Consider the following 18,379-nt stretch of genomic DNA (forward strand, 5'->3'; position numbering starts at 1 on the left):
ATTTGGTCAGTGTGATATATGATTATTTCTGTAATATCTCACAAAATATCAGGCCATTCTGTGGCTGGGAAGTTATTTAATTTGAGATGATTCCTGAGCAAATAATGTGCATGAAATCGCTCGCTTTGTGCAGTCAAACAGACAGAGGAAGTCCGTGTGCGCATGCGCAGGTTTACCACCTTCTTCTTCTTTTGGGTTTTACAGCAGCTGGCATCCACAGTGTTGCATTACTGCCATCTACAGGTTTACCTTGACCGTGCACTGACAGTTCCATCATTCTGTCGCTAAACGAACAGCTGATCACACCGAGGTGCTCGCTGACCACCGATATTTATTAGTTTGGTCCTGCGTTTCCTTTCCTTCGCAGCATAACTTCTTTTCTTCTCACTTTCTGTTACTGTAATCGGTCTTTCATGTTTCATTCGCACACTCACGTCCTCCATTTTTCTCTCCTGTTTCAAATTTGTATCCCACAATGCCTTGCGTAAATGGGGAAAGCCCACCATGTGATGCAGCATCTTAAATTGGGTCATAGTGAAGCAGGAAAAAAATAGAGAATTTAGGGCCATGTGGCCCTAAATTCATGAATTGTTCTATTAAAAGAAGCTAATAAAATTGGAAGTCTATGATTCGAATTCAGTAGTTTTCAGTCCACTAAACAAAAATAATTGGGCGTCAGGGAAAATTCTTTTCATGACCTAAACTTGAAAAATCTGAAAAGCAGTCTACCTTTAAGGTTTGGATTAAACCTATTCCATTCAAGTAACCACTCAAACAAGTTGATAACTGGAAGAAGCAACAGTAAACAGAATAAGTTTGATAATGACGGGCTGTGATTACCACCACTCCATCACGTCAGGTGGTTAGGGTTGCACAGTTAATCACGCTGTATGATCAGATACTCACCTCAGCGCTGCATTTGCAAAATACGCATTAAAAAGGTTCTGACTGCAAAGTTGAATCCTGGGCAAAAATGTTCCATTTCTATTGCTGTTGGAGTTTCGAGATGCTTCATGTTGATTTGAGTTGAAATTGAGAAGTTGGACTGCTGCACACACTGTGCATGCCATGGGTAAATGTTTTGATGAGATAAAACGCATCCAGCATTTTAAGATTCCGGAGATTCATCTCATCTCATTATCTCTAGCTGCTTTATCCTGTTCTACAGGGTCGCAGGCAAGCTGGAGCCTATCCCAGCTGACTACGGGCGAAAGGCGGGGTACACCCTGGACAAGTCGCCAGGTCATCACAGGGCTGACACAGACAACCATTCACACCTACGGTCAATTTAGAGTCACCAGTTAACCTAACCTGCATGTCTTTGGACTGTGGGGGAAACCGGAGCACCCGGAGGAAACCCACGCGGACACGGGGAGAACATGCAAACTCCTCACAGAAAGGCCCTCGCCGGCCACGGGGCTCAAACCCGGACCTTCTTGCTGTGAGGTGACAGCGCTAACCACTACACCACCATGCCGCCAGATTCCGGAGATTGCCGAAGCAAATGAACATCACATGACCACCATGGAGCATGCTCAACCTACTTTTAACCATAAGTCAACGTAGGCAAACATGGCGGACTCTGCTCTCCTGCCAGCTAAAAGCCAGCGGAAAAGATAAGGCAAGTATGAAAGCGAATCAGCTAGAAAGCACGCCAGAAAAGTGATAGAAACCAAGAAGTTGTCCGCTAGAATTTTCATGAAGGGACAGATCGACCACAGGATGAAACGGACTTGAAATCTGATGAAGAATCTGCAGCGCTTGCATTGGATTAGTGAGTCTAAGTATGGAGTTATACACCTAATGTTTTGACCTTCCAGAGAAAGAAGCGATAACACAAAAGCAGCAACAGAAAAGATTCATTTGCGAAGGTCAACCACAAATGAAATGCCTGCTGCTTAAAACTCTCCAGGATTGATGCAGAGTTGCAATGTTTTCCACACGTCGCCATCTTGGTGTAATGCACTTCCATAGCTATGCTAATTAGTTAAGACTCCTCGTGGTTAGCTGTTTCTGTCCATAGAGCCAAACTGTTTACTTCAAGAGGGAGGAAAATCCCAAAACAGAGAAAAGCAACCCTCAGTACATCAAAATGATCACATCTCATCCGCAGGATATTGTTCTTACGGGACGCAGGAAAATGCTATGGTGAGTTTCCAGTCAGTACCTTTAAAAGCATGTCTGTCTAGTACTATCTAACCTTTCATTTTGTACATGATCAAGTGCCTTACTTTTATGTTCAACTCTAACTTCGCAAACTTCTGGACCAAATCCCCCTAAGGCTCGATGATCTTATAGCACTCCACAGATAATTTCATATCACACGACAAAAAGTCTGACGTCCGAATTTTTTGTATTTTCTTGTCTAGCCATGTTTGACATAGGAATGGCGAAAACTAAAAAAAAAAAAAAAAAAAAAAAAAACCTTGACCGACCACCGAGCCTCATTAGCCGGTTAAAGTCGGTTAACCTATGAGTTTAAATCAGGGATGCAAACAGCACGCCTTTTGGCGGATGCCACCTTTTTCACGGCTGAATCATGCAGATCCGATTTTTATTTTTAGGGGGGGCGTTGGAGTGTCTGAATAATTTCATCAGAGTAAATTCTGTATTAAAATTACTAAATAAGCAAATGCCGTTACAGTCCATGAAACATAGGAAGTATGAGAAGAAAACAGTAAATCAGAAAGCTGCGCACGTTTTCGCGGAAGCTGCACAAATGTGCGCAGCTTTCTGATTTACTGTTTTCTTCTCATACTTCCTATGTTTCATGGACTGTAACGGCATTTGCTTATTTAGTAATTTTAATACAGAATTTACTCTGATGAAATTATTCAGACACCCCAATAGTTTCTTGAGTTATTTTTAGAAATATGGTCGATTGGATAGACATTTACGGACTCGTAACGTAACATGGACAGACATAGAACTTTCGTTCCATCCACGTGAATAGACGGAACATTTGAATCGCTTTTTAAGTTTGTGTTTCACTGTCTTATTTATTTTCCACTTTGGTGATACAACTACGGAGGCATTGCTGAACGAATTCTCCAGCAACAGTCAATACCATGTGGGGGACTTTGTTGTGGTCACCAGTCCTGTAGGAAAGTGCACTGCACCCTTCGTAGCAGAAGTAAGTTTTTAAGAAACGGTTATAAACTTAAATTCAACCACTTTGGTAGACGCGATCATCAGTTATGTTCGCACACTTGTTTTTGTTCTATTCAGTATATTTGGCTACTAAGGCAACTTATCCTTATTTTTCTTATTATTTTCTACTCTTAAACTTTTGGTAAGGTCCTGGGTTCGAGCCCCGTGGCCGGCGAGGGCCTTTCTGTGTGGAGTTTGCATGTTCTCCCCGTGTCCGCATGGGTTTCCTCCGGGTGCTCCGGTTTCCCCCACAGTCCAAAGACATGCAGGTTAGGTTAACAGGTGACTCTAAATTGACCGTAGGTGTGAATGTGAATGGTTGTCTGTGTCTCTGTGTCAGCCCTGTGATGACCTGGCGACTTGTCCAGGGTGTACCCCGCCTTTCGCCCGTAGTCAGCTGGGATAGGCTCCAGCTTGCCTGCGACCCTGTAGAAGGATAAAGCGGCTAGAGATAATGAGATGAAACTTTTGGTAACGTTTATATTTTTTTCAGATCGAGAAGGTCTTTGAAGATAAGGTGAGGGTGCAGTACATGGCAGAAGCATCGCCAAGGTTATTCAAGTGGCCGACCCGACCAGACTTCTCTGTGGAGCCATTCACGAATATCACTAGGAAATTGTCAACACCAGTCGTGGATAAGACGAAAAGCACAACAAGAACACAGTTTTTCAAATTCTCATGATGCGTTGTGTTGCAATATCATCTGTGACACCAGACTTGCTCCTCGGACTGGTTCTCGGTCTCTTCTGGTTCTGAGTGTGTCCTGTTACGCGAGATGGGATGATTCTGCATTTACTTTTGTTATGCGAGAAATATATCATGTTTCACATGGTAATATGTTAATTCTTTGTTTAAAGGAACAGTCCACCATACTTCCATAATGAAATATGCTCTTATCTGAATTGAGACGAGCTGCTCCGTACCTATCCGAGCTTTGCGCGACCTCCCAGTCAGTCAGACGCAGTCAGACGCGCTGTCACTCCTGTTAGCAATGTAGCTAGGCTCAGCATGGCCAATGGTATTTTTTGGGGCTGTAGTTAGATGCGACCAAACTCTTCCGCGTTTTTCCTGTTTACATAGGTTTATATGACCAGTGATATGAAACAAGTTCAGTTACACAAATTGAAACGTAGCGATTTTCTATGCTATGGAAAGTCCGCACTATAATGACAGGCATACTAACACCTTCTGCGTGTTTCGGCAGCGCATTGATATCTGAGCTCCGTATCAATGCGCTGCTGAAGGTGCAATCGGGCAGTCCTTAATGTCGAGCCCTGCTTTATCCATTTTAAAGTGAACATCTTGGGTATATTTAGGAGCAAGATCAATGTAATTCTCTTATTTTATATTAAACTTTGGTCAAATATCTATCACATTTTGCGCAATTTTTTTTTACCTTGCGCAATACCAGAAAAATTCAGCTGAAATCAAGCCATTTGAGGCGAATTGGTCCGCCTCTGAAAAAACTTGGCATTTGGATTTCCCGGCAAACATTGATTTTCGTGACGTCGCGTGCGGGACGCCTCCCTCCGAGTCCTACGTCAGCGCTGGTTTATTTATGACAAAACGACCTGGTGGTTTTCTGCAAATGTCTTCAACGTTATCGCGTAATTATTAAAATGGTTAACAGATGTATCGTAGGAGGGTGTAGCAACACCAATCTTGATGGGATTAGTACTCATCGTTTCCCAAAAGACCGGACAATGAGCAGACGTGCAGCAACAGGCAAAGCAGACAACTGCTTGGCCCCCCCCGAGAGTCGGGGTCCGAGGGCTTATTTATTTTGTTTTTTATTGTTCTTTACCATTGTATTTTCACATTTGGAATTTAAAAAAACTTTGGTTTCATACATTTTTCGTTGGTGTCAGATTATTTATAACATATTGGTGATGAACACTGGTCAGAAAGGCCCCCTGGACATTTTTGCTTGGGGCCACAACCAGGGCTCTACACTAACTTTTTTTTTTTTTTCAGGAGCACACGTGCTCCTAAGTTAAAAATTTTAGGAGCACAGGGGAAAAAAAAAAAAAAAATGGGGGCACAAGCAGGTTTTCATTTTAAAGGTTTATTGCAGCGCAAACCTTAGACACACCAACACATAAAACGCAAAATTCAATTGAGAATGAATGAACGAATGAACAAACAAATGAATAATGAACAACTGAATGAATGAACAAACAGTAGCTAAACAGAGAGCAGAGCTAAGCAGAGCTATCATCATCATCAAGGACAGCTCCTACCCTGGCTCTGAGTTCTTTGACTTGCTGCCCTCAGGCAGGCGTTACAGGTGCATCAAAGCAAGGACCAACAGACTCAAAAACAGTTTTTTCCCACAGGCCATAACCACCTTGAACAATTAGCCTTTTTCACATTACATCACTTGCAGGGGAACTCATATCCGTTTTCAGCCTTTTGAATGAAAGAGGTATACGGCGGCAACATATGTTAACAAAACTGTCTCATTCACAGATAAGATTGATAATATTGCGCATTGTTGTTTATCATTACGTATTGTTAAGTGACTGGAATGGTCGCTATCTGCCTTGTTTTGGAAAGGAAGTTTACTGACTTTCTATGGTTGCTACTTGTTAGCCAGCAGATTAGCATGCCGCCTCTTCTTCCATTCAAAAGGCTGAAAACGGATGTGAGGTTCTTCTGCAAGTGACGTAATGTGAAAAAGGCTAATTACATGCACTGACTGATGCCACTTCTGGCAGGTGCAACAATGCACCAACAAGGACCTAAAAGGACAATATTCTCACACTTACCTGATACAGTGCAATACTTATTATAGTGCAACCTCACAGAGCAACTTTTTAGTTTTTATAGCTTTTGTATATTTTATATTTCTACACTTTTACATCCATACCCAATACAATGCAATACCAAATACAGTGCAATATCCTGAGTTTTGTAGCTGAACTGAGTTTCTATAACTAACTAGGAGACAATTCCCCTGGGGGAAATTGTGAGAGTGATGCAGTGCGCGTAGCAGTCACAGTTGCAGGAGCTGAGCTGTACTGTGTGAATGTGTGGCTTGTCATGAGGCTACAAGCCTGTGTCTTTCTGATGCCCCTTTTCCACCAAAGCAGTTCCAGGGCTGGTTCGGGGCCAGTGCTTAGTTTGGAACCGGGTTTTCTGTTTCCACTGACAAAGAACTGGCTCTGGGGCCAGAAAAAACGGTTCCAGGCTAGCACCAACTCTCTGCTGGGCCAGAGGAAAGAACCACTTACGTCAGCGGGAGGGGCGGAGTTGTTAAGACCAACAACGATAAGACCGCGAAAGATCGCCATTTTTAAGCGATGAGAAGCAGCAGCTGTACAAACACGAAGTCATCCATTATGATTATTGTTGTTGTTGCTGCTACTGCTTCTTCCGCGTTGTTTTTGCTTCGATATTCGAGCCAATGTTTATGCAAACGTAGCGACGTACCTGACGTATACAGCAACGTAACTGACGTATACAGCGACATAATGACGTGGCTTCCTTTAGCACTGCGAGCTATGGAAAAGCAAACTGGTTCTCAGCTGGCTCACAAGTTGAACGAGTTGTGAACCAGCACCAGCACCGAACCAGCCCTGGAACTGATTTGGTGGAAAAGGGGTATGAGAGGGAGCAGCCCCTCCCTCCCTCCTGTGTGTGTGTGTGTGTGTGTGTGTGTGTGTGTGTGTGTGTGTGTGTGAGTGAGAGAGAGAGAGAGAGAGAGAGAGAGAGAGAGAGAGAGAAAGAGAGAGAAGCCCCTCCCCCACCTGCGCGCTGAGTGTCACAAAAAGTGAAGGATTTCCTCAGAGTGCTCCCTCCAAACAACGGGGATTTACATGAAAACGGAAGGAGATATTCACAAAATTCTTTCACATTGAGCACCACAAGGCTCTCCTGAACACATTGATGTAATTTTTTTGTCTCTAGTGTAAAAAATGATATTAGGTAGGCTATCCAGCGCTGGATTTACATACTTTGCAGTTTAACGTTTGATACATTTTAGAATGTTAAACTCGTCGCGTCTGTGCTCAGTGCTTTCCTAAATTGTCGGCTGCAAGAAGCCCTCGCACAAATGCGCTTTTTTTTCATCGTTCGCATGCCGAAAAATTCACTCGCAAATACGAGTGAAATGTGCGCACTGTAGAGCCCTGTCCACAACAGACTCTAGAATCACCTCTGACAATGAGAGAGAAATGGGAGCGCTTCGCGCGAGGCACCCGGAAAAAGCCATAGACCAAAGCAGAGCCGAGAAAAAGACCAAGAAAATCGGCAATTCACAAGTTGACTGTTGCCAGGGCAAGAAATAAGAGAGACTATACTGTAAATTAGGTGTTCCTGTGTTTGTGTGGTACACGGATAATGTTATTTATTGACGCACACAAAAGTAAACAACATGAAAGCGCTAGGCGATAATACACTTACTTCACATGTATCAAGGGATATGCGTGTCAGAGCTTGAGATCTTGGGACCTGTCAAACACATTAAATGTATATACAACCCTGCTTAGCCGATTCCATGTGTGTAGCTTATGAAATCTTTCTCCTACAGTAGCCAGTACTCTTCTAAATGAAGAAATATATAAATACACATTATTTACCAGCTGGGAGGTCCATATGGTGAAATACCGTGACCGAGGTCTTGAAAGTACTGAGCGAGGCCCTCTGGGCCGAGGTCAGTATTTAAGGCCGAGGTCACGGTATTTCACCATACAGACCGACCTTAAGCTGATATTTTAAGTTCGTTTCTTAGACAAGGATATTTAAGCTTGTTACCTTGTTAACAGTTTCGGCGAGAATCTCCCGCCTTCTTCAGAAACAGAGGACTGTTTCTGAAGGCGGCGGGAGATTCTCGCCGAAACTGTTAACAAGGTAACAAGCTTAAAAAATATCCTTGTCTAAGAAACGAACTTAAAATATTTGTAATAGTTAGACATAATGAACATCCACTACGACCTTAAGCTGGTAAATAATTTTTTTCCTTTACCAAATTCTAACAGAAAACGAGAGCGCCCGAAAGGGAAAACCGAGCCGAGCCGCCATTTTGAATCCTCATTCACGGCTGTAATGCAAATGGCTTCCTCCTCAGTATACAAGTGCACTTCCATGGCAGGAAAACAACTACATTTTGCTGCCTATGTAGTCCCCTATTTATACAAATAGGAGTCATTCAGGATTCAGCCATGTTTTTGCTCGGTGTTTTTGCTTGACCAAAGTTATACAGTATTATGACCTTGATATTGCATAAATAAAGCCATTTGGTGAAACATTTGGTGAAGAAGAGATTGTACTGGTTTAAAGTTTTTACCTAATGTAATATGTATTAGGATAACATGGTCCATAATGGGCCTCATTAACTAATGAGATCAAACTGTTAGCAAGTTAGAGGTTTTTAGCTTTCTCCTGAAATGTTTTCTTTTATTTCTTCTTCCTCAGGGTAGTAAAACTCACTTTCGCTGTGAACACTGTCGTTATCGCTATCCATGCTGTAAAATTAATGCTATTTTGAATCCTCATTTACGGCTGTAATGCAAATGGCTTCCTCCTCAGTATACAAGTGCACTTCCATGGCAGGAAAAAAAAACCCCTACATTTTGCCGCCTATGTAGTCCCCTATTTATACAAATAGGAGTCATTCAGGATTCAGCCATGTTTTTGCTCGACGTTAGCAAATTTTAATTTCTTCTTCCTCAGGGTAGTAAAACTCACTTTCGCTGTGAACCAGGGCTGAACAATAGACAAAATTTCATATCTCGATATTCATGCCAGATATCTCGATATCAATACGATACGACTATGGGTTCGGTGAAAACCAAGCATTTTTCAGAAAAATAAAAACATAATACAAAAAAAATGTGGAAAGTGCAGTTTTATTTTTAAGAACTCACTGCCAGTCATCAACATTAACATAAATTACGAATAAATAAATTACAAATCAAACATTTTACTGCAGCTCTGCTTTAACAATAAATAACAAATGCATCCGTATTTGTTATTTATTGTATGCTCCCCGGGGAAGAAGGACGTCTGCAGACAGCGGGTCTTGAGTTCGAAGTTTGTTGTAATAAAATGGACCGTTAAACTGATGTAAGGTTCGGCTGTCCGGCTCGACCACAGGTCCGTGGTTGTGGCGAAATGATCGATTTCACGGAGCTTGGATTCAACATTCATTTTACACTCATTATATAGAGTTTCGGAATGACCACTTGATTAAAATGTGTTCGGGATGGTATTTTATAACGCTTGTCCAGCATCCGAACCAATTTTTTAAAGCCCTCTTTTGAGACTGTGTACCCAGGTACCATGTCTTTTGCAATGTGTTATGTTATAGCGTCTGTAATTTCTTTATGTCTGGTGGACGTCGACTCGTACGGTGTAACGCTACTGAACGCATCAGCAATCAAACTTTGCTTTGGCTTATTTTGGGATGACTGAGAAGTCCCCGGTGTTTCTCTCATTGTCATACACTCTTCGTGCAGCACGCGATGGTGTTGTTTCAGGTGGTGAAACGTTTGTTGTGCTACCTTGCTTCGTCACAATTTTTGCTAAGCACGACCTGCACAACACCTCACTCTGGTTAACATCGTCCTTTTTGAATCCAAAATACCTCCAAATAATGGAGGATGATTTATGTTTTGGCACCAAGTCATATTCTGCACCGCAACCGGCCGCATTATCTTCCGCACTCATTTTCTTTCTTTTTAATTTCCCCGCTGTGTCTGTAGTGCGTGCGCGCGCATCGGTCTCCGCCTCCCTCACTCCCGCCCTCATATGTGTGTCATTGGTTGACTTCAGCTGTCGATCCACAGCAAGCATGAAATAAGGTTTGTGGTTGGCTGGCCTTAGCGGTGCATTCAAGGGCAATCGTAAAAATGTTTGTTGTGACTGCCAGAGCTGTACATGCAGGGCGAGCGCAGGGAGGGGAAATCTATATCATCTATATCGCTGCTTTTTCAATATTAATATCTTGAATGTTCATATCTAGATACGATAACGATATATTGTTCAGCCCTACTGTGAACACTGTCGTTAACGCTATCCATGCTGTAAAATTAATGCTATTCTCCTGAGAAATGCTGGCAAAAATGTATAAGATTTTTGATAATCTTATAAATAAATCTATTTTTAAAAAAATAATGGTGACAAAAAAATGCTACTATGTTTGTTGTTGTGAATGAGCGAGTCGCCAGAGGCATGGGCGTAGCGGATGCGGGGTACGCAGGGGACATGTCCCCCACACTTCCCGTCTTTGTGCCCTCTGTCCCCTGCACTTTTTACAGCCATCACAACCACTCAATTCATTTTTAACACGTGGAAACGGGTTTTTCCGAGCCGCCTCTAAACGCATCATGAGCAGGCGGCGCTCAGGCGGCAAACAAACCCCGCTGTGGTGTGTGATCAGAGACGCTTTAGAAAATATCGTACGAGTATCTTTGGTGTGATTCAGATCTGGGCAGTGCTTTTGTATGTTCAGCAAACCAGCCAAGAGGCTAAAGACTTTAGACAGTTTTTTTCCAAACAAACCGTGTAAGTTGAGTAATGCTGTTGAATGGAGATAATGTTTAGCGAAAAGATGACAAATAGATGTCAATTTAGTTAGTTAAGCTAGCTAGCTAACTTAGAGGCGGCAGTAACATTTACTCCGTTACATTTACTTGAGTAACTTTTTGGATAAATTGCACTCAAGACTTGTTTTGTTGCAAAATTTGTTTTACTTTTACTTGAGTAATATTATCCTAAACTAACAATACTCTTACTTGAGTAACGTTACTATTTTGGCTACTCTAAGATTACTCACTTCTGGGTAGAAAATAAGAATATAAATGTATTTGTGTTCCTTTGACTGTTATTTTTGTAAAGATTTTTTTTTTTTTGTGGTAGTTCAAGTTTAAAGTCCATGAATTTGCTGATTATTATTACGGTATTCCTAATTCTATTTCAAAATGTTGCTTTCCACATATTTTTTAATCTTTATTGCCACAATAGAAAGAGCCGGGTGAGAGAGGCGACAGTGGACCAGAGGCCAACAGGGATGATTATGCAGGGTCACAGGTGAGAAGAGAATATAACTAGCTATGTCACTACTACTATTCTTAATTCTATTTATACATTTTACTTTATAGATTTTGATAGTATATCATTTTAAAGAACTAAAGTCGGTTCCCTGGTGCTGTGCTGTTTGTGGTGATGTGGTTCTTTAGCTGCTAAGGAGAGGTGCAGTTGAATGCGAGAGGATGATAAATCACTCAATAGACCTCTGAACAATTTGTCCCCCTCACTCCTAAAATGATGGCTACACCCCTGGTCGCCAGCCAATCAGAGTGCGGGATTTGATGGAAATCGGACTGCGAAAAAAATAAATAGTAATTAGAAAAAATGATTTATGTAACAACAGATAGATGAGCATTGATACATGAATCCATGGGTTTAAAAGCTAAAGATTCCATATTTCAGTGCAAAATCACTACACAGGCTGCGCACTGAAACCGTGCAGAGCTCTCGCAGCCTGCTGGTGCTTACGCAGGTGACGTCACGAATCCGGTGTCATGGTCTGATCGTGCGCTGGTATAAATTTACCATGCGCAGACTGATTTTTTTCCCCGGTCAACTTCCGGGAAGTCTATATTTACCATTTTTCTTTTTTTTTTTATTGAGGTTTGCCACAATAAATACATAAATAGCAAAAGTGGCAGAAGAATAATACAGGGCAAAGCCCCAATTAACATTCAACCCCTTAACAAAATACAAAACATTACAAAACATTTAGATGATTAAAAACAAGAAAAACAAATATAAAAAATAATTATCAATTGACTAAGTAACAAAAATATCCAAGTTAAATAAACATAGGTCATGGTGCCCGATAGGACTACAATCTTGAATTATAATGGCTACGAAGTAGTTTTTTGAACTCAGGAACTGACGTAGACTGCTTTATATAACTAGGGAGACTGTTCCATAATTTTATAGTTCGAGAAAAATGAGTTAGTGAAACCATTTCTTGCTGCGATTTTGTACCGAGCATTTCAACACATTTGTGGACTAACAACGTGAATTGTGACTACAATTGTGAGATTTGATTATCAGTAGACAAGAATGGTTTGGATTGAATTTTATTAGTACATGTGTAAATGAAGTTAATAAAGTTGTTCAAAACACTTTACATTCTGACTTTGTTCTTTCATATATACTTAAATCAATATTCATGAAGGGCGGCATGGTGGTGTAGTGGTTAGCGCTGTCGCCTCACAGCAAGAAGGTCCGGGTTCGAGCCCCGTGGCCGGCGAGGGCCTTTCTGTGTGGAGTTTGCATGTTCTCCCCGTGTCCGCGTGGGTTTCCTCCGGGTGCTCCGGTTTCCCCCACAGTCCAAAGACATGCAGGTTAGGTTAACTGGTGACTCTAAGGTGGGGTTTACATTAGACCGTATCAGCGGATCATCAGATTAACGTTTTTAAAACGATTAGTGTGCACACAGCAACGCCAATACACGATTCGCCTGCACACAGCAACGCCAATACACGGATACGCTCGGCTCCGCAGGCATCCTGCGCTCCAAATCACTCCGCCCTGAACAGCGAGTGCCCTCTGGAGGGTGCGCAGCTCACAGAGCGCGCGAGTGGAGCGCACGAGCAGTGATTTGGGACTGAGCTGCTGTGTGTGTGATCTCAGTGCATGTCGGGCATGCGCGTCACTTACCACTTGCAAGTGGAAGGATGGCAAGCCTAAAGACAATCATAACTACACAATGGGCAGTATTTGCATCAGTATTTGCAGTATTTTCATACTTTTATACTCTTTAATGAAAGGTGATAAGGCGGAAGTCCGCGCCGTTTTTCAGCAGTTGTGTCACATGACCAACGCCAGCGAATCAGGAAGGTGGATGTCACAGTGACGTTGTCCAATGACGACGCCAGCTAGAGCTCAGCACAGCGTATCCGCGTATTCTCAATGTTTAAACAGCACCGGAGCTGACACGATCTGGATTGAATACGTGGACCCTGGCGGATTCCCGTTTCCCGGCGTTTTAATGTAAACGGACAGTGCATCCGCGAAGAAAACGAGACAGATACGGTCTAATGTAAACTTGGCCTAAATTGACCGTAGGTGTGAATGTGAATGGTTGTCTGTGTCTATGTGTCAGCCCTGTGATGACCTGGCGACTTGTCCAGGGTGTACCCCGCCTTTCACCCATAGTCAGCTGGGATAGGCTCCAGCTTGCCTGCGACCCTGTAGAACAGGATAAAGCGGCTAGAGATGATGAAATGAGATGAGAATATTCATGAAGATAAAGTTGATCATTCCTGGCTGCTGGCTGCTCCTGATCAGCCTACTTAGTGCATAAACTGGAACTAAAACACGGGTCATTCATTCATTCATCAAGATAAAGTGAAAATTTATTTGTGGATCAAGTATGAACGTAAATCCCACATCATATTGTGCTGGTAAATTCTGACTAGGCCCAATGACAGGAGTCTAATTATACCAAGTTGGTAAATTTGAGAGAATAGCTAAATTATAAATCATGAGGAGTCTTACTTAAATCAATATTCATCAAGATAAAGTGCAAATAATTCAAGTATGGGCATAAATCTCATAATAGGCTGTGACACCGGCTCCAGACTCCCTTGGGATTTTTCCAGACGCGTTTTATTTTATTTTTTTCTGCTGTAGACAGATGGCCTTGTGCAAAATTACCCTTCTGGATGAGTGTGTAAAGGGACATACTTTCATATAAAAAAACACTAAATTGGTCCAGGATATGCACTTTAAAGTAAACCTGGTTTTGAAAGAATAACCATCCGCTCAGTAACTTCAGATTAGCTGAGAGAAGCTAGCTGCAGAACTGCGGCTGATGCTCCATACTGGAGCGGCACCGTTAGCACCACAAGTTATTAACCACCTCCAGCAACCTGACTGCTTACCTTGATTACAGAAAAAGCTCCACAGTTTGGCCACAATCAGCCCCATGGTGTTCGGTTCAGTGTCCTGTGGAGTGAACTAGCGGCCTGTAGCGCTCTCTTGCTAACCCGTTATGCTGATCCGGCTAGGCTAGGCTAGCTCCACAAAGCCCATAGTCTCAGCAGTCTGTTCCGGGAATCAATAATAAACCGACTCTGTGTGCTGTAGACTAGAGAATATGTTTAAACCCCAACCAAGCGAGTCACTTCATTTTCTGTCCTCTGTCTGTCAAAGCCGGCGCTGCTTCCACATCTAATCTTCCACATCCACACAGCAGCTCTCTCTCTCTCTCTAATCCACCACAGTCACATCCCACACTCCGGCGCGGACTCTGACTAACACGAGGCGCCTCTTGAACAGAAATCATGCAAGAACCAGGAGTGAAGAAGTTTCATTCCTCTGAAAGAAGGCCAGGTTTATAAACAGCAGCAGCAGCAGGTCCACACCAAGCGCCCAGCTGGACACTCAGCACATCCCCCAGGTTTTTCCACACAGCCCGCCTCCTACACTACGATTGGCTAGTTGAGTCTCTCGTTCTAAACTACGATTGGTTAATCGTGAATGCTTATTAGACTATGGTTGATAAACTGAAGCTCATCTCATCTCATTATCTCTAGCCGCTTTATCCTTCTACAGGGTCGCAGGCAAGCTGGAGCCTATCCCAGCTGACTACGGGCGAAAGGCGGGGTACACCCTGGACAAGTCGCCAGGTCATCACAGGGCTGACACAGAGACACAGACAACCATTCACACTCACATTCACACCTACGGTCAATTTAGAGTCACCAGTTAACCTAACCTGCATGTCTTTGGACTGTGGGGGAAACCGGAGCACCCGGAGGAAACCCACGCGGACACGGGGAGAACATGCAAACTCCACACAGAAAGGCCCTCGCCGGCCACGGGGCTCGAACCCGGACCTTCTTGCTGTGAGGCGACAGCGCTAACCACTACACCACCATGCTGCCCCATTATTATTTATAATAATAATAAACTTTATTTACAGACTCAGGGTCCAAAATTGTACATACAAAAACCAAACACTTACATTATAATATGTTCATATATACACACACGCACATTAAAAAAGAAATCAGATTGAAGATACATATACAGTTCATCTCATCTCATTATCTCTAGCCGCTTTATCCTGTCCTACAGGGTTGCAGGCAAGCTAGAGCCTATCCCAGCTGACTACAGGAGAAAGGCGGGGTACACCCTGGACAAGTCTCCAGGTCATCACAGGGCTGACACATAGACACAGACAACCATTCACACTCACATTCACACCTACGGTCAATTTAGAGTCACCAGTTAACCTAACCTGCATGTCTTTGGACTGTGGGGGAAACTGGAGCACCCGGAGGAAACCCACGCGGACACGAGGAGAACATGCAAACTCCACACAGAAAGGCCCTCGCCGGCCACGGGGCTCGAACCCGGACCTTCTTGCTGTGAGGCGACAGCGCTAACCACTACACCACCGTGCCACCCCATTATTATTTATAATAATAATAATAATAATAATAATAAACTTTATTTACGGACTCAGGGTCCAAAATTGTACATACAAAAACCAAACACTTACATTATAATATGTTCATATATACACACGCACACACATACACATTAAAAAAGAAATCAGATTGAAGATACATATACAGTTCATCTCATCTCATTATCTCTAGCCGCTTTATCCTGTCCTACAGGGTTGCAGGCAAGCTAGAGCCTATCCCAGCTGACTACGGGCGAAAGGCGGGGTACACCCTGGACAAGTCGCCAGGTCATCACAGGGCTGACACATAGACACAGACAACCATTCACACTCACATTCACACCTACAGTCAATTTAGAGTCACCAGTTAACCTAACCTGCATGTCTTTGGACTGTGGGGGAAACCGGAACACCCGGAGGAAACCCACGCGGACAACATGCAAACTCTGCACAGAAAGGCCCTCGCCGGCCACGGGGCTCGAACCCGGACCTTCTTGCTGTGAGGCGACAGCGCTAACCACTACACCACCGTGCCGCCCACATATACAATTGACTCTTCCAATATTTCCAAATGTCAGAACAGTATTGGGTGTCACTATCCTTAATACTAGTCAAACACATTATGATGGCATTTCTTGATACTGTTAACCTACACATAAATTTGTACATGAGGTTTCTCATTAGAGCCTGGAACGTGGGTACATTTGCAGTTACAAATAGAGCACTTGCACTTTCCCACCTAGGCGTCTTAAGGAAGAAGTGCATCAACACGGCAACGCGCAAGGAGTTGTGGGAAAGGTCAAAGGTTAAGGCCTCATAAACGAGCGGAAGTAGAGCACTTCAACAATGGCGGAGGCTACAGGCTCGCTGTGGGGACACTGTTGTGTTGTCGATTGCCACAATGGACGTCGACTGCTTGAACAGTGGATGCGAGAAGACTGTAGTGTACATTTAACACTACGTTCAGACTGCAACCTGAAACGACCCATATCCGATTTGTTGTGAAATCCGATTTTTTTGTTAGGCCGTTCATATTACCAATTATATGAGACTTGTATGCGATCTCCAGTATGAACGGAAAACGACCCAAAAGTGTCCCGCATGCGCAAATTGACACGTAATAAGCACATGTACGTAATACGTAAACAAAAAAAGCGCACTCTTCAAGTTTGCAAGTAAAGCATGGAGATGAGGCGAGACCTGTCGATATGGTTTTTGTGGCGGCGGCGGAACTCACACAATAATCTGATTAATGTGGGCAGCAGACTAATGAGACCGAAGGTGTCAAATTACTGGAAATTTCCAGAACAATCTTATAATCTTGTAATACAGGATGGTTTAAGTTATAAATCAGTTATAGAAACTGTTTTATTTAATCAGGCTAACAGATCAACATCCAGGTCCCTACCAAATCCACCATTAGCTTGATCAATTCTATAAAAGTCTATTTAAATTCTGAAAACTGTACAAATGTTGTTGTTTTCCACCAAAGAGGCGGGATTAGCCAACACAGAATAGTGACGTTTGTCTCTTGTTGATGACGTGTAGGTCGCATGAATGCGACCTGTCCGGTCAGACTGCAGTCGCATGTGAAAATAACGGATATGCATCGGAATTAGGACCACATATCCAAGCGGCCTGGGTCGCATGTGAAAAAAATCGGATCTGTGTCGTTCAGATTGTCAATAACAAATCGGATACGGGTCGCATATAGGCAAAAAAATCGGATATGGGTCGTTTCAGGGTGCAGTCTGAACGTAGTCTAAGTGAGTGTATACAGAAAAAATTATGTGAATCCAAGCACACAGTTTAACGCAAAAGTTCGTTTATATCCCGACCTTGTCAGCTGTCAGATTCATGTTCATGGACCCGCCTTGATTTTCACTCTCGCCGATAATCATTGTCTGTATATACAACAGTATTATCTTGATTTTTATGTGCCTTAAAATGTAAAATGTTGGTTGTAATAAAAATCTGACATGTTTCTGTGACTGTAGTTCTTACACCAGCAATGACTACTACTAGTCCCAAAATGATGGGAGCCTTGTAATTTATATTAAATTTTAATTTTTAAATTTCACAGATTTCACAAAATGAAAAGTAAATGGACACAAAAATGAAACATCCTTGTCTACTATTAAATATACTAAGCAAAGAATAATGCATTTCACATATTCCCACGACCTTTTGGTTAACAGGAGTAGATGTTGATCAATTATATTTTTGTTTTAATGAATTAAAAATTTTGCAAGTAATATTTTTACTACAGTTTACTACATATAATACACGGTTAAATACATAAAACACTAACACTACTAGTACAGCTTAATACATGATAAAGTAATACTAAATGGTATAAAAACACTGAAGTTCTGATGAACTATTGATAAGTATTAACAAAAGACCTGCATGCGAGAAGTTCACCAGTAACATTACAATTTAACAATCTGAGCAACTTGAACATAACCAGTCATTATCAAGACAGCAAACATCAAAGCCCACACACCCCCAATGATACCACTTATAGCACTGATCACATCCTACGCTATTGTCATCATTTTCTGTTATGTCCCCACTGTCCTTTCGGGTCTTTCTTCGCCTGGTCTATTTGGCTGCTGGTTTGTTCTTGCCTTTCGGTGGAGAGTCAGGTTTGGACAAAGTTGATATAGCAAGGTCAGCTGTTGAGGCAGCAGGCTGAGGGTCAGATGTACCTGAAGTACATGACTGATGAGTATAGTAAGTGATACTAGTACTGATACAATAAAACAGACGACTGTAATCTGGTAGGCAGCACTT

The 18,379-nt window shown here is 42.6% G+C and overlaps 1 protein-coding gene across 1 annotated transcript in view; it reads right to left on the reverse strand.

The window, feature by feature from the left end:
- Positions 1–14,571, reverse strand: part of arl8 (ADP-ribosylation factor-like 8) — a 48,356-nt gene extending 33,785 nt beyond the window's left edge. The window contains exon 1 of the mRNA XM_060932783.1: positions 14,052–14,571. Within this exon, the coding sequence (XP_060788766.1) occupies positions 14,052–14,097 (46 nt within the window). The 5' untranslated portion in view covers positions 14,098–14,571. The remainder of the gene's footprint in view (positions 1–14,051) is intronic.
- Positions 14,572–18,379: the final 3,808 nt, after the last annotated feature.

The sequence above is a fragment of the Neoarius graeffei genome, chromosome 1 (assembly GCF_027579695.1).
Source record: "Neoarius graeffei isolate fNeoGra1 chromosome 1, fNeoGra1.pri, whole genome shotgun sequence".
NCBI classification, from domain to species: Eukaryota; Metazoa; Chordata; class Actinopteri; order Siluriformes; family Ariidae; genus Neoarius; species Neoarius graeffei.